General features: G+C 35.6%; 1 protein-coding gene across 3 annotated transcripts in view; it reads right to left on the reverse strand.

Annotated features, from left to right (window-relative positions):
* LOC110108611 (exosome complex component RRP41-like) overlaps positions 1-21,392 on the reverse strand; it is a 43,770-nt gene that overhangs the window by 4,061 nt on the left and 18,317 nt on the right. For all 3 annotated transcript variants that reach the window (XM_020839315.2, XM_020839314.2, XM_028692378.1), the window contains 3 exons: positions 12,125-12,227; positions 11,895-12,015; positions 10,473-10,561 (listed from right to left, as the gene is read on the reverse strand). In XM_020839315.2, the coding sequence (XP_020694974.1) occupies positions 10,473-10,561; positions 11,895-12,015; positions 12,125-12,227 (313 nt within the window). The remainder of the gene's footprint in view (positions 1-10,472; positions 10,562-11,894; positions 12,016-12,124; positions 12,228-21,392) is intronic.

Below are 21,392 nucleotides of genomic sequence, written 5' to 3' on the forward strand. Positions count from 1 at the left end.
CTGCATGTAAATGCAACATTGAATGACATGCTTGAATGAAACTCTTTGCATCCTACAAATGTATGCAGAGGGTCACTTTAAAATGTAATTGTAATGTCAAATGACATACTTGAATGAAAACCTCTGCATCCTACAAATACACGCAGGATGTCATTTTGAATTGTGATTGCAATGTTAATGGCATGTTGGAATGAAACCCTCTTCATATCACAGATGCACGCATATTATGGGATGCATATGAATACGCATTTTAATGCATGAGAGGGGTATTTTGCATGAATTATTATATCTGTTGTAATGCATGTACGGTGGCATTTTAAAATATTTAGCACTACCAATTACGTGGATAACTATCGTTTGAAGGTGTGCAACAATACATTTAAAAGCTTGTAGACGTCTTTTGTATGCTTGCACAAGTGTTGCAAATCTGGTGATGCGACGTTGTGCTTCAGTGATTCCCTACTTTTGTGTACAAGTGAATTGTGGCATTGCATTTAGAATAGCCATGAGATATATCATTGTTCTGATGCAAGCTTTATCTTCTCGTTCTTCGAGATATCAAATCAACGAATTATCTAACCTTTTCTTAGACCATACGAGGACATCCAAGTTACATAAGATCATTTTGTGATAGATGAGGTGTCATAATCTAATGATACCAAAGGCTCGGCTGATGTGTTGTTGGCTCTCCTCATCTTCAATTCATCACAAGGTATTCTCCTCAAAGCATGAACAGGATAAAACACCGAATAGTTTTCAATATCCCTACAACATTCCAGCATCTAATATGCATATGGGATGTGGAAGCTTCTCTTATAGTCCTCGACATGGCAATCAAGAGCATCTTTCTCCAATCTATAACTGCAACATTTTGCAGTGCATGTGTAGGATATTAGGTTGTGAAGCTTGATCTTTAGGTATCTATCCTTTATTCAAATAATACGGCATTTCCCAAAAAAAAAATCTCAGTATTTCTGAAGAGATGATAGAATAAGACATTTTTTTCTTCAACTGTTCATTCTTTGACTCTACAGAATCATTCAAATTTGTATGCTTAGTGTCGTAGTTAGGACCTTCCTTTAGTAATACATCGTCGAGCTTTCTTCTTACGCCAAGTTTCCTTTATCCCAACTGTCACTATCAGGGTCTCTAGAGTTGTCAATTGGAGGACTTAGTTGTACTTAATCGACAAAACCTCCATGTCCAATGTACAATGAGTGTGTTTCTTCTCAATGTGGTTGTTAGCTGCAAAAGTTTTCCACAACAGTTCATATGTGCTTGCATATGCTGTAGTACTCCTGTATTCGCTACGATCTTCAGTCCATGCTCGCAAATATCACATTGCATGTGTATCAATGCTCACAGGGGACTCAACATCCATGCAGGATATCTCTTATAATCGCTGCTTGTGGACATTTGCAAGGAATATTATCATTTACGAGCAAGCATTGTGCGTCAGCATGCCAATATAAGCTACCAGTTGAGTTGCATTCATCATTTGTTTCTCCCTGTATATGGATTGGCGAGTTGTTGTATTTGCTTATATATCTTCCAATATTCCTAGGAACTATTGCATGCATCTATCAGATAGATGTCATCGATCATAGAGAGATTATTAAATTTGTTACATGTCGATCACCTTTGCTTGCAAGAGATCTACCATACTTGTAGCACATCTATCATCATTGTTTGTAGGTGTCATGTAAAGAGTATAATCGTCCATCTTGTTAGCTAGCAAGCTGCTACATCCACAGTCATTGCTCATAAGCGTGTAAATACACTTGTCTACCAACTAACAGTTGCTGGTGAAAAGCAGTTTATCTTCACTATAACATTCACTTCTTCATCTCCGGTCATGTTGTGTTCTTCATATGTGACTATGGGTGAATCATTGTGCAGCTGTCTTTTGCAAATTGCCCGCAAGGCAACTATTGTGCCTCTTTGCGACCAGGATACATTGATTGCATGTGAACTATATATTCTAGACTCCTGGCACACATCTTGATTATCAGGTTATTGCATTCCTCACCTATCTCTTCATGCATGTTAGCTGACAAATTGCTACATTCATCGCATACTGGCTTTATGTTCATAGGTGGTTGTCTCGTGTATATTTGCTGGTGGATGGAGTGTTATGTACATCACAAGTATTCTAGTATTGCAGGTGTTTGCATTCATTGTGATTCTTCTGATGTCACTTATAAAATGGTCCCCAATATTGTTGTCTGCAGGCGAATTAGTGTGCTTATCTATAGAGGTGTAAACGAGTTGAGTTTAGGCCTTATCGAGCTTGGCTCGTCAGTTGGAAAGCGAGCTCAAACTCGAGCTCGTCCCATTGTAAACGAGCTTGAGCCGGCTCACGAGCCATGGGCGGGAATTTTAAAACTTATAAGGGATTTTTAAAACTTAGTCAAAATTTTTTTAAAAAAATGTTTACTATTTAAATAAAACGTAGGTGGTTATTATTATTTTTTTAATGTTTAAATTTAATAAATAAAATAAAATTGTTTTAAAAATATTAATATTTATTCGAGCCGGCTCACGAGTTGAGCCGACTCAAGCTCGAACTCGAGCTCGTTTACTAAATGAGCTTGAACTCAAGCTCAAGCTCGACTCGTGAGCTCGATAAGCTCGACTCGCGAGCCCGTAAACAAGTCGAACTTGAGCCGACTCGGCTCACTTTTACCCCTACTTATCTGTAATGAGTTTATGCAACTGCTAAATATTTCATCGTCATTGATTGTGAGGGCATTTGCACTTATTGGTTGACGAGTTAATGTGTCCATTTGTATGTTGACGTTGATTGTTGAATGGACTACACTCTTTACAAATGTAGGCTTGCTAGTCGTCATTCAGTGCATAACTATATTTCCTGCTTGTAGGGAATTGCTGATGTGAGTGCTGCGCATTGAATATTCGATCATTGCTTGCAAGTACGTAGTGTTTGGAATTTCATCTATCACAAGTTCCCTGTTATTCAATATTTGCATTTTCAATTTAATTGCGCATTTAAAATTTTAGGGTCCAGTTCCATGTTGTTCTATATGCGTGTTTTGTATTTAGCTTGAATTAAGTCCCCTACTATTCATTTAAATTTTGTGCATCTTTAGTCTGAATGTCAGCAACACCCCGACATCTCCACTATTTAGGGGGAATTTGATGAGTCTTAGCCTTCCCGCCACGTCAAGAAAGATGTTCACAGTCAGTGTCAGATGACATCACGGCCATAATCTTCAATCCCACCACACCAAGAAAGACGTTTATGGGTCTTCCAGGATACCTATTTGAAAATGCACAATTCTTTCGCTGCATGCACTGAATCTCACAAACGGGTACTTGATTCTTTCCCGAAGCGCTAAGAAAAGCACGCATAAGGCTTACCTACCTCGACACAAGCAATGAGACGAGTTCCCTCCCACCGCACTAAAAAAAGCACGCATGCTAGCCGAGCTGCAAGCGCCGAGGATAGGGTTTTGGGTTATACCTTTTCGATCATGTCGACGACGGCGATGTCGGGACGGTGACGATGACAAAAATCACAAAAACGTCTTCCTCATTTTTCCCTTTTTTATAATAATAATAATATTAATAATATTTTTATCATAATTATTATTATTACTAACAATAACAAAATCCATTATTATTAATCATAATATTAGCAATAATATTAAGATTAATATTAATCTTAATATTAATAAAAATATAAACAAATTTAAAGAGAGGGGGAGAGAGGGCTTACCCTGTATGTTCAGTGTAAGGGAGACCGAGTGGCTGTGTTGATCGGAATGCTTCTACAATTTGGGAAGTTCAAATGTGTGGCTTGCGGCTACTTGTGGCAAATCGAAGGTCGGGAGTCTTGGGGAGCCATGAAGAGTAGGGTGCGGCTTGAAGTTAGACAATGCTCCGAACGCAACGGCGAAATCCATTTTGCGATCAAACTTCATTCGGGCAATGTCGTGCCTCGTTTTCAATTGTCGGTGGCGAATTCAACATCCTGATTGCAACGGCGCAGTTTGTTTGGCAATCAGAGGTCATTTGGCCCTTTAATTGACGCACCGCGCCAATACGCGCATCGCTTACTTCGCCTATTTTGCTCCTTTTGTGTGCATTTCAGAATAGGGGTCAACATATATCCTAATAAGGTCATCAGAAGGCAGGTGTTTTATGTGACCAAACTATATAAGACGACTCTACCTAATCTTATCTTGCATTGGAGCTAATCCAATCTTTTTAAGTATATATTATTCACATTTTGTCTCCAAGAGTAAAGCCACTCATCCACCTGAGCATCCTCATCTCTATAATATTTGGCTTAATTTTATGCTTCTCTTTTAATGGCCAACATTTTGCATCATAAATCATTGCATGCTCATTCCTCATAGGTTTCAAAATGCATATCATCGCCTCATGCGAGGGCAAAATTTCATGTTCCAATTCATGCTGCAAGCCAGGCAAATATTAGTATCCTTTCTAGATAATTTCAACGTTACGAATATAGCAAGATATGTTTCAAAAATGAATAATATTTGAATTATTTCGTTGAACATCGCATCCATAAATTGTCAGTTTCAATGTTGTTTGATTGAGTCAAGCATGTATGGTGTTTCTTTGATGTTCTGAATGCGTAAATACATCCCATTTTGTGAATAGATAAAATTTGAATGACTTTGATCGCAGTAAGGCATTTCAAACCTGCTTCGCACAACATCATATTAGTCAACCGTCATTCTCATCGCATGTTCTTGAATTGATCGTGGAATATATACGAAGATCAATAAGAATATGTTTAAAAGTGGGATTATAAAGATTTTTTTGTGAATATGCTGGCCATTTGATTACATGTAGGAACATATGAAGTACAAATTAACCCACTCTCCAATTTGTTAATTATGAAATGCTTCTCCACTTCCAAATGTTTGGTTTGATCATATCATACGGGATTTTGAAAAAATGTTGATGCTAGATTTATTGTTGAAGTGTATCATCATAGATCATTCATATTTAATTTTTTAAATCTTCTAGTATAATTTTAATCCATGGAGGTCTACAAATATTGTGGATGATTGCTTAGAATTCATATTCAATACTTGACCTTAAAATAATAGGTTGTTTCTTTCTCTTCATGTTACTAGATTTCATCTAAGTAGCGTGTGCAATATCCTGAATAAAATCTTTTATCCACAGGTGATCTTACATAATCATCAGTATAACCATCCCTTTATAGAGTTTCACATTTTTAAAGAGGAACCCCTTAATAGAATTTGATTTTAGACACTTGAGAACTCTAAAAATAACTTGAATGTGAGATTCTTTTGATTTATACATAAATTGATTCATGGGACTTACTGCAGAAGCAATGTCAGGATGGGTTTGGGGAAAATATATTAGTTTCCCAATTAATCTTTGATATTATCCAGTGTCTACTTCTATTCCTACTTCATTTTTGTCTAATTTCTGACTTGGTTCAATTCGAGTTTCACATGGCTTGCAATTAGTTATTTTTATTTCCCTCCCAAAAAACATTTGTATATCCCAAAAAATATTTGTATATCCTGAGTTATTTCATTTCAAATTCTACGCCATATTTTTTTTTATGATTTCCTTACCTTATCATCGCATGAACGGCTATAATAAATAATATCACAAACATACATTAAGAATTAAAATTTTGGCCAAATTTTATAAAGAAGATGATAATAATCAAAATTAGTGAAAAGCGCATGGATTAATGAAATTTTAAATAGGAGCAAATACGCTAAATTAAATGACGCATTCTAAAATGCACCAAATAATTTGGCGCAGTGAGAATACGCCATTTAGTTTGGCATATTATACTCACGCGTAGAGACATGTGAGAGAGGGAGGAGAGAGATGACAGTTGACAGCGGAGAGAGAGGTGGCAGCGGAGAGGGGGGAGAGAGATCACGGCGCATAGAGATAAATTTTAAGATATTTAACTATTATTTTAAATGATTTTTAAATATTTATTTATTCAACTAATTTTTTCTTATTAAAATTTTATTTTTTTATATATTTAATAATATTACATAAATTTTATTATTTAAATATAATATTTAGTAAATTAAATATTTAATTAATTTTTTTATAAATCATTATATTTAACTAAAACTTATAAAGTTTTATATATATTTAGTTTAAATTATTAAATAAATGACTTTTAATAATAAATATTGAATGTTGTATTTTTTAAACTAATTAACATTTAAAAATAGTTAAAATATTAATTTAAATATTTGACTATCCTCTCTCTCTCCCCTGCTATCAACCTCTCTCTCTCTCCGCTATCAACTGTCATCTCTCTCCCTCTCTCACTTGTCTCTCTATCTCCCCCTTTCTCTCTCTACACGTGAGTATAATACGTCAAATTAAATTATGTATTCTCACTGTGCCAAATTATTCAGCGCATTTTAGAATGCACCATTTAATTCAGCGTATTTGCTCCTATTCAAATTTTTATTAATTCATGCTCATTTTACAGATTTTGATTATTATCATACTTCTTTATAAAATTTGGCCTAAAATTTTCGTGTCAATAGATTATTTTATAAAGAGTGTAGGATTTCTTTGGCTTCATTTATATCCTATTTCACACATGACTTTTATAAATCTACCAAATCATGCTCTTAGGAATTTGTAAGACCTTATAATACCTTTTTCAAGTGGCATACCAAGGCTGGTGGATGATACACATAAATTTATCTTAACCATCCCTAAACAAGAAGGAATTTTTTTATCAAACTTTCTTCCATTGGTTGTTCACCCATAAAGACGAGTTGAGTGAATATATATATATATATATATTAAAAGTGATATATTTTAAAATGAAGAACTTTTTATGGTTGGATAATAACATTTACATTTTTTTCAAGAATATGAATATCTTAAAAAAAAATGCACATCAGTGTCTAGGATTAAGCTTACCTCGATGTTGCTTATTGATGCGAACATATGACAACAAAAAATTTTGTTGGAAATTTTGAGAAAATATTATTTGTGGAAAATTTTTCAACAACATAATTTAGTAGACTTGAAATCAAATATTTTTTAGAGTATTCCATTAATTAAATATATGAAAATTACGATAGATTACGATAGCTTCTCCCCAACATCCTTAGAGAACTTGATTTTGGTATAGAAGAGTCCTAGTGACTTTCAGAAGAAGTTGATTTGTTCTACCAAATCTATTGTCGGTGTCATAACGGAAGGATTGGTGAATAATAACTCTTTGTTAAGAAAAAAAGATAAAGTATGATTATTAGTCTTAATTGTTTTTTATCATAGCAACAACGATAAGAAGGATATGAATGGCATCAAATGCTTGTTAGATAATAAGTACTCATATCATCTAGGTGCAATCATCAATTAATGTAACAAATTCGTTAGTTACATAAATATTAGAAATTTTTAAAAATCTCCAAATATCAAAGTGACTTTTTATGAAAGGAATAGAGAATCTAGATTCACTTTCAAGAAAGGAAGTAATATGATATTTAGCAATCTCACAAATCTCGCTATGAAAGTTTTCAATGTTAATATTTACGAAAGGAGAAGAAAATATATGTTTTATGATTTTAAATGAGGGATGCCCTAATCTATAATGATGGTCCCAAATGATGTCATCATTTAAAAGGGTTAAGTCGTTATTATCTTCAAATACATATAAACCATCCATTTCTCTAGCTTGCCCAATCGATTTCCCCATAGTGAAATCTTTAAATACATAATGATTAGTGAACAATATTACCCAACAATTGTTATCTTTGATGATTTTATGATCAAAGAAAAAACTTTACTGCAAATTTAGGAAGATGTAGCAAATTGTTGAGAGTAAATATGCGAGAAATAGAAATATCCCTTATACTTGCAATAGTTGTTAGGGATCCATCAGCTACTTTTAATGTTTTAATATTAGCCTATTAGGACAATGTTAGTAGGTTTGAAAAATATTAACAAGATTTTCCATATTATCAATTGCTTCTAGATCTAGTATTTTGGTTTTAGGAAAAATATTTGACATATCAAAAGTAGAAAAGTTAGAATTCACACCATTTTAAGCTAAAGGGAATTTCCATAAGGCTATTCTAGAGAGTTGAGGAGATTATTGAGCTTGTCAATTCTCCTAAGTTAGCCCTCCTGGTTTAATGGGATAAGCATGCCCTTTTGATTGGCTTTTTTTGTTTCCACCATAACCTTGGAATTTCCTATGGGGGTTTATTCCCCTTTATCTTACTATAACTGCACCATAGGTTTCTTTAGAAAAAGGATTATCATTATTTTTGGAAAGATTCAATGGCAATAAATATTTTACCTTGAGTTTATGTGATTGTCAGGCTGACATTCAGATTTTGAGGTGTCAAGCATTTTCATCCTTCTTCCTTCTTTGATTCATATACGCAAGAAAACCTCATTTAGGTATAGTAGGTTTTATCTACTCAAAATTTGAATACAAATTTGGTGAAATTCAACATCGAGTCCTACAAGAAATTCAACAATCCTTTCTCTTTCTACATATTATTTTAGAACAACATCAACACTATATTTCAGCTTGAGCCCTTGGTGGTCATTTAATTCTAACCAACAACCTTCATTGTATTGAATAGTCAACAATAAAGAGGATGGATTTTTCATTTCCTTTCAGAGAGGTCTTCACAATTTTTGAGACCACTTAAGACAGTTTCTTTTTCATTCAAACGATGCAAGATTTGTTGCCCCTAGAACTATTATCTGATAGAATTAGTCTGGTTTTTATCATTAATAATGATCAACTCTTTGGAAGTGAAGTCCAATAAATCAAACATGATGAGAAGAATAAGAATGAATTAGAGGAGAAAGAAAAGTTGATAAGATGACCCTATACCGTATAAAAAATGATAAGTGGTAAAAAGCTTATATTGTTTATTCACCCGATGGGTATTTATGCACAATAATGCCTGCAATAATCAGAGAAAAATATTATTTCTAAAGAGAAATAATTACACTGAACGGCCGCCTACTCCAAATAACAAAATCTATCAATACATTCCATTCTAACTAATCTCATCAGCATGAATGCGCCACCAAGTCACCAAATCATGGGAGCATGCCTTCTTTTTTTGTTTTCATTATATGTAGGAATACAATAATGAAATGAATGGGCAAAAAAACCCTTAATTATGCTTGAGCTGATTATTATGATATCCAGTATTAGTATACAGAGGCAATATGTTGATTTTTGAGAGGGAGATATAGTGTGAAAGGAATAAGAGATATAAAGTTACCTACAATAATTCCTACAACGCTGAATGCTAGACAAGCAAGACTTGTAAAATATAATTTGTAAGTTAAGTGAGTGCTTACAAAGTTGATATTCAAATTGATATTGGTACATCTCCAGTTTTCAATGTGGCAAACTTAATACTCTGATCATGTTTCTTTCAATAATGTGTGTAGCTCTACCAGTAGATCAAGTATTAAGTTGCAAGAAGCACTAGTGATTACGACTTCATCACTGACACTGTCACCATGTTGAGTCAATGCATGAGATCTCATGAAAGATGAAGTCCATGAGTTTTATTAACCAGCGTAGTGTATTCATGGATGACTTAAAACAATTGTGAAAACCGTGTCCCATCTTCTTGTTATATTTTGGAGCTTTGTTAAATAGTGTTAAATCATTCAAAGCAAGGGAGGAGGATGTAGAAAGAAATTTATAGCCTTTTAATATGGCACAGATGTAGAAAGGAATTTATTTCTTATGTATTTTTCTTTTGAGCTCTAGTGTTGTCGAGTCTTTTGAGTCTTGCTTTATTTTGGGATTTGATTATTTTGGATCATTTCCTGCATTTGAACCTTGAGTTGTGTAAGTGATGTCATAAGTCAATTCATATATCAAGTGTTTGTGGACTTTATCTTGAACAAGTTTAGCTATTTGCTTGCATTAGCCTACCTCATTTATCAATTTTGGTCCCTATTAACCATGCATTGATCGCCAATACATTTTAACTACCACATCGCCATTTGACTTAATCGCCTCATATTTTGAAATTATATCAACCTTCATGTGATGAACATTCCTCCCTCTTTCTCACACCCATTTAAAGGAAAACTCATCATTATTCCTAAGAATTATCTTTCTTTTATTATTTTTTCCCTTTAAAACTAACAAAAATTTTCCAACTCCACATCTTACTCTTCAAAACTCACACCATTGATTTTTTACCCCTTCCCCAATGTTGAACACCCCCTTCTCCTTTTGGCTTTTGGACATATCTTTCCCTAGTCTATAAATTAAAATATTTATCTTTATAGATGTGATGTTGATAATTGTTGAATAAAATTGATCTTATGCGCTCTTAAAAATTATTCATTTTGTGTATTTTCTACGTCAAAGTGAATAACTGCTGGAGACTGTAATAAGTGAATTATTTGAAGGTCTTTCAAGGAGAATTCATGCATGCTAAAATTCAACATACCAGTGAAACAGCAGACACAAGGTCATACATCATGATTCCAGCATCAGCAATAGCAAGGCTTGCGCAGCTTATAATGACAGGAAGATCACCTACAAAAATAAAACATGAAGATGGCCCAATTTTCCTTTTGTGCAAGAAAACAAAAATTATACTCCTGGTGAATAAAGTGGTAACCTAAAGGAGGAGGTGCTTGATTATAAAACCGCATAACAATGCTCCAATAAACGATTAAACAACGAAAATAATCAGCCCTTAAAGTCTAATCCCAAACAAGAGTGCAGCTATCACAAAAACGAAGGTAAAAATTCATCAATTTATTTTATCCAAGCATAAAGATTGTTTTGCAGAAAATTCATTGCTTGCAAAAATATTAATAAAATGAGAATAACTTGCAAGAGTTGATACTAGATCAGGTAATTCCCCAAAAAATAGGACATTATAAAGTACCCTGTATCTTTTGCCCAGAGTTCAAGGGTATTTTGCAGAAAATTCAGTTCTTACGAGATAAATGAAAAATTTTACAGAACTTGCAAGAGTGGGTTCTGAAATAGATCAGTTCCTCTAAGAATACGACAATCTAGAATAACTACAAATCCAGAATGGGTGGTGGAGGGTGCTAAAACATGTAAGTAATAAAAAAATTTGTATGCAATAAACCATTACCATCAACCGCTTTCACTATCACATGAAATTAATGAGTCAAAGTGACTAGGTGAATTTGGCAAGGCCACCAGAGAAACCTGCCAATAACTACAAACCGGAATGGAAGGTGTAGAGTGTTAATGAGGAAAAAAAAAGAGTCTGCAATAAGACATTACCATCAAGCGCTTTCACAATCTCATGAAATTAACTATTAAATGAGATTAGATGAATTTGGCATAGCTCACCAAGAATCCCACAGTTGTGCTGCTTTGCAGCCAGGGCACAGCTACTTCTTCCACAATAAACTGCAGTCAGGATAGCTGCCAGCCAAAAAAAATAGGGATAGCTGCCAGCTTATGAGCTCAATGTTTGGGATTTGCAGGGTGCTTGCCATTATCCCAAATTCACCCTAGAGAAGATGGATTTAATGGATTGGAACTTTAGATTTCAATATTTCAAGATGCGCCACAAGTGGAACTCAAATTTCACAGAGCTGGTCATGATTAATTGACAAATTTTAAAAAGAGACGTTGAACAAGTCCTTATGTTAGTTGGAACAAGTAAGTGTCTAATTGGGCATTCCAGTGCGCTTGGCAAGCAGAAAATCTTAACACGATAAAACGCATAGTTAGCTATTTAAGAAACAAGAAAAGAAAACATTCAGAAATCTAAAACCAGTGTTTTCACATTTGATAGGTTAATAATTTCGTAGAAAGTAAATTAAAAATCAGCATAAAATTTTTCAAATTCAAAATTTTCAGAACCTAGTACTCAACCTACCACCACCAGACTCCAGTACCAGTGCAAAAATATCAACGGTGGTCTTTGGGAAAGTTTCCAGCATGATAGCACCCTCTAATGCCTTGTGAAGCATTGATGAATATTCTTTATGTTCAAACCCCTAGAATAAATTCATGCGAGCACTACATTACTAAACATATGGGCAGCACATGAAACAAAATTATATATTTCACATTAGTTATGTAATTCACGAGGATAACAGTATAAACCTGGCCACGTATAGGAGTGGAAAAAGTTGTATAGGTCACATGGCAATTTAAACGACCAACATCACTATACAGCATTGCTTTCTTGCTTTCCCTTGGACCAAACCTAAGGAAATTAGCTAGCATAGTAAGTTCATCATAACTTATAATCACAAATTAACAATATTCAAAACATATATTTCAATCTTTGAGTTACATAACACTTAATTATCTGGAAACAACCAAGTAAAAATGATTTATGATGAAACAATCTGACTACAAGCTTAATTGCACTTTCTTCAACAGGGAACTCTCATTTGCCGCCCAATAAAGAAGACAGCATATTATTAAATAATCAATCATACCTCTAGAACGGAGAATTATTACTATTGAAAGAACATTCTCTCTAGCGAGCTTCCTTAAAAAAACATTTTAGGCTAAATCAAACTTGACAAACACAAGCTTAACATTCACAAAGTTATTCGCTCCTATAAAATACAATCTTAAAAATGAATAAGAACATATACTTGCACTGTGCAACATATCCTTCTTTTACAACAAAATCACAATTTCATTGTGTTTAACGAATCCAAGTGCTAATAATGAAGATGTAACCTATTTTTTATCATTGTGTTTTGTTGACCCCTGCCAGCAAATCAAAAAAGAAAACAAAAAAAAATCATTTACCTGTACACAAATCCTGCCCAAACCATGTCGAATCAGCCGCATCTACAGTATTTGCCCATCCCCTGTGCGAACGGCGCCATTTGCAGTCCTTGATCCCATACTTTATCTCAACTCTTCTCCCGCTATTGTTAAAAGTAACACGAAGGCTCTGCCTCGCGGCTTCCCTCACGCTGATTTCCTTTGCATCCCACCGCCGAGATCCTTTACTCGACCTGAACTCCTCTAGATATTGCAAGCCTTCTGACCTCCAGAGCCACGACCGAACTTCCCCTTCCCATTCTCTGCTTGCAACTGGAGCTAGGACCAAACACCTTTACCTCCTCCCTCTAAGATCGAAGCCAGCCCACCATTCTTCCTCTCCGATCTGCCCTAGACCCGCTGACCCCCATACCACAAGTGAATCCAGATCCAACTCTAGCCGCCTCTTCCATCTCCTATCCTTAAAATTTCTAACTTAAAAATCCTACTCTCGACGCATGTGACGAGCCGGCAAACCTCCCTACACGCTCATGTAGCACGGGGGGAGGAAAACCGGTGCAGTGCTCGCGACGAGGTGGGTAATCCCCGGAGCGCTCATGTAGCATGAGGGGAACAAAAAATAAGTACTCATACGTGGGGAAACGACTGTGCTCTTTTCAGGAGGTACAGAAGACCCCTAAGCACTCATGTAACGTCTTAGGGATTGAAGAAAAATGCAACCGCAGTGTCTACGGACATCTCCCTGAAACGCATATGTAGCGTGGAGGGGAAGGTTGCCTCTTGGTTTTTTCCCTAAACGGGGGAGATGCCAGGAGGCTGCCAAAATTTTGTCTGAAAAAGACAATGACTTGAACTATAAAGGACAACAGGGGACTTGATTGAACATGAATTGAACATGAAATTGAAATGAATCAATTTTTGAATTTGAATGAATGCATAATATAATCATAAAAACTTGAACTTGAATAAAATGAGCATTGACTTAAATTTGATTTGGACTACAAAAAGACTAGCTCAAACTTGAACATTAACTTGGGACTAATTTGGACACTAATCAAGCATAATTTGAACATGATTTGAACGATTTAGACTCAAGTGAAGATTTGATTTGAGTCTACATTGAACGCAGACTTGGACTTGCATGGACCACGTGGAATCTAACTTTGATTTAACAAATACACGAATCACATGAAATGCAAATGCTAATTAAAATTCCAAATTATTTGAGTAAATATTGATGATCATAAGAAACTCAAGTTTGGAACTTGTAAGTTGAACTGTGAGATCTCACATACAGTATGCAAATGTAAACTGAGAGCAAGATTCTCAAGTGCATGCAATGATTCCTCCATGAGTAGTGCAGTGATACACTCATAAACAAAATTTGGAGATCTAATAACGTCTCTATAATGGGTATGGTGAACATAAAAAGCCTACAGTGATTGTTCGTATCACTTGTAACCATCGTGGCAAGCATATTTTCCTATTCCCTACAAGCATAAAGAGCTTGAACTTAGAAATTTAATGACAACAGAATGCGCAAGGAACTTTTGGAGGACATTCAAATGAATGGCAATGTATAATTCCCCGCAAAAAATGAAGGTTGATATAAAAGAAAATGCATTGATCTTCTGTGATGTGCAGCAAATGTAATAGTCTACAAACGGACGATACACTTAGATATATATAAATGCACTGAGCTCTTGCAAATGATGATAGTAAGTTCGTAGTGACCGCAAAGACATCCTTGCCAATAAGGTATTTAGCAAAAGCGCAAATTCTTTGCAGGAGAAGGGGGTCGACATGTATGTAGGAGGAGCACGACAACCCACTAGCTAATATGCACGAAGAGAATACTGGTGAATGCAACAACGTATCATTTGCAAGCGGCAATGATCAATATACAAATGCAGTGATTCACCAATCAACAAACACAAGAAAGAGCGAGAATGAATGCAACAACATCTCAAACTTCTATAAGCGGTCACAAACAACACGGGTTAAGCATGAAGAAGCTCCCAACAATACAAACAAAGGAGTTGCCTGAAGAATATGTACCGGATACAAATACCGATGAAAGGGTGAACATGGATATACATCCACGATGTTATCAACAAGCAAAACACGAAAGGAATGCGACAAATGCAAGTGCCTACAAGCTTCTGTAGGAACCCCACTATACACTTAACATGCCATATATAAGAAGAATGCATGGGAATTATAGTAGATAGTAATACCTAATGGTGAAAGCAGCAGATTCGTTAGTGTACTATGATCCATCTATAGAAAGCAACATGTAGTGCACAACAGTCTACCTGTACAAAGCAGCAAACAACTCAATCCAGAAGCTGCTACAATACGCCACCGAATCCGCGACATCTATGCAAGCAGACAGAAGGCGATTACAAATATTTTCAAAATATCCGCACACACGCACTTTAGTTTGTATACATATAAATACACAAAAAGTGGGCAAATACAATCATACACCCGCATGGGCCCCGACGAGCATGTTATAAGTACACATGTGACGTCTAAGGATGCTGCGCGGGCCAGTAAGTGAATTCAAGTTCAAGCATGATCCTTCTATGCTAAACAATGAGAGTCGACAGGGTTTGAATCATCAAACAAATATAAGGTGTTGGCGACTGGTATATTTGTCTTAATATGTTCATATTAGACCTTCAAGGCCTATAACAATGAGAATTCACTAATAAATGCATAAAACCTACGAAACCCGATCCCCTATCGACAAGTTAATAGGGTCGACAACGTTTAATATAAAAACATAAATGATCCAATACACCCCAATGATGGTCGTGTTAAATGTTTATCTCAACTGGATGGGTTCACAAATACTTTCAAATGCCTTCCAAGCTCCACCCAAATACCCACAAAAATCCAAACTACACAAAAATTCCAAAAATCCTAAAATCCAAATATTTAAAATTAAAATAATCCATCAAATTACTTAAAGCAAAATTTATTCACCCTCTGCAACAGTTTGTTGGGATAGACAAATTAAAATTTACTTCAGCTCACATAGAGCTAATGTCTAGTCGAAAATATTACTAGAATCTATTCTCAAATAATCTCCTGCTAATAAGGATGTGATACGTGTCCTCTGACCGACAGTTTTGCCGCCAAATGGCACCGTAGGATAAACGGTTGTGACTCGAGGCCCTCTGAACCGAGTGGTTTTGCCGCCAAATGGCATCACGAAATACCTGTTATGGCCAAAGCAAATACGTTACTTAGTGGAATCAAATCCTTGAGGCATGAATCAATAGGATATGATCGATAGGGCACAAAGCCCTATGTTAGCTAAGGTGGATTCAAATTTATCCCCTTAGGCAAACATTCACCCCCAGGTCTACAAAGTCCCCTTAGACGAAGCAACTCATGGTTGTCGACAATGATCCTTCTGTCTGGTTGGGTCGACTACCTCCTCTGACTAAGTAGACCACTGTCCACGATGGCCCGGGATGATGGAACCATGGGATCTTGATCGGGCTCATCATCCATTCCCCCCACCATCCACTATAAGTGCAAGGTGGTGAAATTTTCAATTTTAAATATCAAATCTTCAAATTCTCAACCATTTCTCAATCATCCTAATCCCATGCTGCTACTATATGTCAGATAACACATGTTTCTACGTATTTGATTGACGACTAGCCTTAATCAAAAGTTCTCTCTCATTATAGGGAGGGGTAATTAACTATAGGGGCTTGCGCCTATAGAAAACCAGAACTCAGATCATAAAGTCCTCGAAAATGAGGCCGAAATCTTTGGGTAGTGTCTTATCTACAAACCCATCTGTCTTCCCAAAATTTACCCCGGAATTTAATTCCGTTAAAACTCTCCCGAAAAAGAAAAAATACAGCGGGCGGAAGGCAAAGCCGAATTTTCGGAGCCCACATGTTTAACGAATCCAAGTGCTAATAATGCCCATGTCAAAGCAAGATCCCATGCAGGACCGCACAAAGAATGCTATATCAAGAATTATGGTGGGATCCTGCAACTCACACAATCTTGAGTGGGATTCAAAAAGGAACTCCATTTGGGATCCTGGCAAGCCATATCAATAATTGATCATTTAGGCTTCTAAGATGACCACATCAATTTTACACTCACAAACACATATATAAGACCGCATGATTGAAGGTAATAGATGTTATATATAAGACCACATATAATTGCCATGAGGCCAACGCTAATGCCGGAGAAGGCCAAACAAACCTTTGGTCAACAAAAAATCCTTTAGTCAACCAGATCGACCCTAGATAAAGCTCTGCATAACACTTAAGTTGTTTAAGTTTGATAAAACATAGCATTATACACGTCTTTTTACAACCCTTAATTTCTTGAAGTTGGTCCAACCTAAAATTTTATCTGCATACAGCCTAAGCAAAATATTTGGGTTGCATGCGATAATTTGATGAAACTCCAAAATTCCACCAATATTCAAAACATCATACCCATTGAACCTAAGTTTAAAACAAGCTTGGCATTCCATGTAATTTTAGTGCAACCCAAGAATTTTGCATGGGACGAACTTAGGCATTTTGCCCAGTTACAAGTTGGGGTTTAGTGCAACCTGCTTATTTTACTTAAGTTTGACGCAACCTCAACATTCCACCTAATTAATTTAGTTGTCCTAATTTATAGAATCTATATGAACTAGTATTATCATCATCATCAATAGCCATATCCTTAATTATTTGGGGTTGACTTTAAGAATTCAAAAACTGGCCAACGAATACTCCTTGGCAAAATGAAATTTAAGTGGGTGTGAAAATAAGCCAAGAAAGCCCTCCATTTATGGATAGAAAAAGTGGCCATTGTTGGGATCACGTGGAACAAAAAGTAGAATGCATGCGAGCAAAATGAACAAATTCATGATGTTTAAACACAAAAAAATTATAACATGCAACGGCCATTTGAAGATAAAAATGAGATTATGGGCATTTCAATGATGCAACTTATGCACAACTAACTAAATCTAGATAATTTTAATACTTCTATAAACATCAGGAGGCAACTCTCAACTCAAACATGACGACTCATAGAACATACAAGTATTTCAGGAAGCGTGTTAGCCCTCGTGAAATGCGCCCAAACATCACTTTTTTAAGCAACCAGTAAGCGTGCACTTCTATGTTGCACCGATACGGATACGGCAACACAGATACAACTCAATATGGATACGGGACACGTCAATTCTTAAAAATACAGGAAACGGGTACAGCGCGGCACAACATTATAATTTATAAATCATACATAAAAATTAAGAAAGCAATCAAAGCATAATATTTTAAATTACAAAAAAAATGAAAGTAACATCATTTGTAGCTTACAACAAGAACATCAAGCCTTTGTCCCACTACATGAGGTCAGCTACATGAATCTTTTTTCGGCATTGTGTCCATCATTTGTAGCTTATAATATCAAAATAAAAGTAAGTATAAAATGTCAAGTACAACAACAAAAGCATAAAAATAAATTGTCTAGCACATGAAGTTTCAACTATTCAATAGAAGGAATGATATGATTAGCTTCTTCAGTGGTTTGCCTTTGAACTTCTATACATTTTCAATCAATATCATAGCTTCTAATTCAGGTTCATTAAGTGAAAGATTAGCAATTTCTAATATTCTCATATCATCAAGAGACTCAAATCCATCTTGGAAATGAGAGAACCTCGGATGTGAAACGTACTTGCAAGGATGATTAACTTAGAGAGTTTGCACGCTTAATTTTAGAAACCACAATAATTATATCTTTATATTGATCTTGAACGGCAAAACAAAACACAAAGAGTGGTAAGACAACAACAACATCAAGCCTTTATCCCATTACGTGAGGTCGGCTACATGAATCCTTTTTCTCCATTGTGTCCTATTAAAAGTCAAATTCTCGTTAAAATCTAATAAAGAAAGGTCATTCCCAATATTTTCTAACCAAGTTTTTTTAGGTCTACCCCTACCTTTCTTAACATAAGTCAAATCTAATACCTCTACTCTCCTAACCGGGTCATCAAAAGGCCGCCGTTTTATGTGACCAAACCATCTAAGGCGACTCTCTCTAATCTTATCTTCTACTGGAGCTACTCCAACCTATTCATGTATATGCTCATTTCGTATCCTATCGCTAAGGGTAAAGCCACTCATCCACCTGAGCATCCTCATCTCTACCACACTTAACTTAGTATTATGCTTCTCTTTTAATGGCCAACATTCGGCACCATAAAGCATTGCAGGCCTCACTACCATCTTATAGAATTTTCCCTTAAGTTTGAGGGCTATATTTCTATCACAAAACAAGCCAGATGCATTCCTCCACTTCAACCATCCAACTTAAATTCTGCTGATACTATCCCCATCTATTTTACCATCACTCTGAACAATATATCCAAGATATCTAAAACGTGTATTCTTATTAATGACTTGATCGCCCAAAGTCACAATCCCCTCACCAGGTCTATTACCTCTTTTTAAAATTGCGCAATTAAAGGCGCGCCTTTGCACAATTTGACCAAAAAACGCCTCGAGGCTTACGCAATTCTTCACCTGGCTGAGGCGTACGCCTCACCTGGACTGAGGTGCGCCTCAGAGGCGCAATTCTGGGTGAGGCGTACGCCTCACAGAATAAGCCCCACCCACTTAAAATGAAACCTCTTCCTCCCTTCATCCCGCACGGTCTCCCTCTTTTCCGAAAAAAATCGCTTCCAGCTCTCTGTTCGCGAAACCGAAGGCGTCCCGCACAATCGGCCATCCTTCCCGCCGCCTCTCCCGCCGGCGCCTCCTCTCTCCGGCAAAGTTGAAGTGTCCGGCCGCCTTGTAAATGCAAGACACTTTATTCATTTCTGAATTTTGATTATATTTTTTCTTGAAAACAGTTGAATTGTGGATCCAATTTGGTGATTCCACCCCTGAGTTACAGAATTTTGCTGTAAGAGTGTTGGGCCTCACTTGTTCCTCTTCTAGGTGTGAGCTAAATTGGAGTACATATAGTCAAGTGCAAACAAAGAGAAGAAATCGACTATCTACACTCAGAATGAACTCCCTCGTATATATAATGCACAACAAGAGGTTAAGAGATATGAGGTTAAGGAATAAGGGGTTGAAGGATGATGAGGACCCGTTGGTGTGTGATGATGTGTCGTCTGATAATGAGTGGTTCATAGATGATGAGGCAGATTTGCCATTATCAGACTTACAGCTAGAAGATCTAAATGTGGATGTATTGAGGGGCGAAGCAGATCAAGTGGGTACATCCACTAGTACCACACCACACACATTCATTAGCTCTGCAGCACAACAATCAAGTAAAGGTATTCCACAACTTTTTATATGCTATTGCATTACATTTATATCAAGTGAGCAATTAACATGCTAATGATCTTTTCTTTTATTGAACAGGGAAGGGAAAAGTGAGTCATATTGAAGATGATGATGACATGGCATTCATAGATACAATTGGAGAAGAAGATTCACTTGAAGACCCATTTAGTGATGGGATATGATTGCATTTTATATGTTTTTTGTACTTTGGGAGTTTTGTTGAACTAATATTTTGTGATTTTGTACTTTGGGACATTATTTTATTGCATCTACTTTCTTATTTTCCACTATTTTCATATATCATTTAGATGTTTTTATTGTAAGGTACAATATTGCTATTATTTTCCTGCTAAAACCCTTAATTTTTTATTTACGCAATTCTTGGAACTTTATCATATGCTTTTTCTAAATCAATAAATATCATATGTAGATCCTCCTTATTTTTTCTATATTTCTCCATCAAACCTCTTAATAAATGTATGGCTTCCATAGTCGACCTACCCGGCATGAATCCAAATTAATTTTGAGAAACATCAGTATCACGCCGCAGCCTATGCTCCATAACTCGCTCCCATAGTTTTAAAGTATGACACATTAACTTAATACCTCTATAATTCGCACAATCTTGTGCATCACCTTTATTCTTAAAAATAAGAATTAACACACTCATTCTCCACTCATCTGGCATCTTTTTAGTCTTCAAAATAGTATTAAAAAGTTTTCACACCTTTATTGGAATATCATCAGATCCAACAGCTTTTCCACCCTTCATTTTCTTTAAAGCCTCTCTAATTTCAGTTTTACTAATACGCTGATAAAAACATAAATCTTTATTTTCATTTAGGGTGCTAAGGTCACTATAGTCAATCTTATTTTTACAATCTTTATTAAAAAGTTTAGCAAAATATCTCATCCACCTTTGTTGAATATCATCTTCTAAGAAAAGTATTTTTTTATCTTCATCCTTAATACACTTCACTTGAACTAAATCCTTACTACTCTTATTTCTTTGTTTGGCAAACTTATACATATATCTTTCTCCTTCTTTAGTATCTAATCAAACACTAAAAGCTAATGTCTTTGCATCGCATATTGCTTTCTTAGCATCCTTATGAGCCACTTTATAAATTTCCTAATTATCATAATTTTTAAAATTAAACTAATTTTTATAACAAAACTTCTTATTTTTAATCTTTTCTTGCACATTTGGATTCCACCACAAACTATTTTTACTATTATGAGCTTTTCCTTTTGATACTCCAATGACATCTTTTGCAATA

This window comes from Dendrobium catenatum, unplaced genomic scaffold (genome assembly GCF_001605985.2).
Source record: "Dendrobium catenatum unplaced genomic scaffold, ASM160598v2 original_scaffold_185271, whole genome shotgun sequence".
Classification (NCBI taxonomy): Eukaryota; Viridiplantae; Streptophyta; class Magnoliopsida; order Asparagales; family Orchidaceae; genus Dendrobium; species Dendrobium catenatum.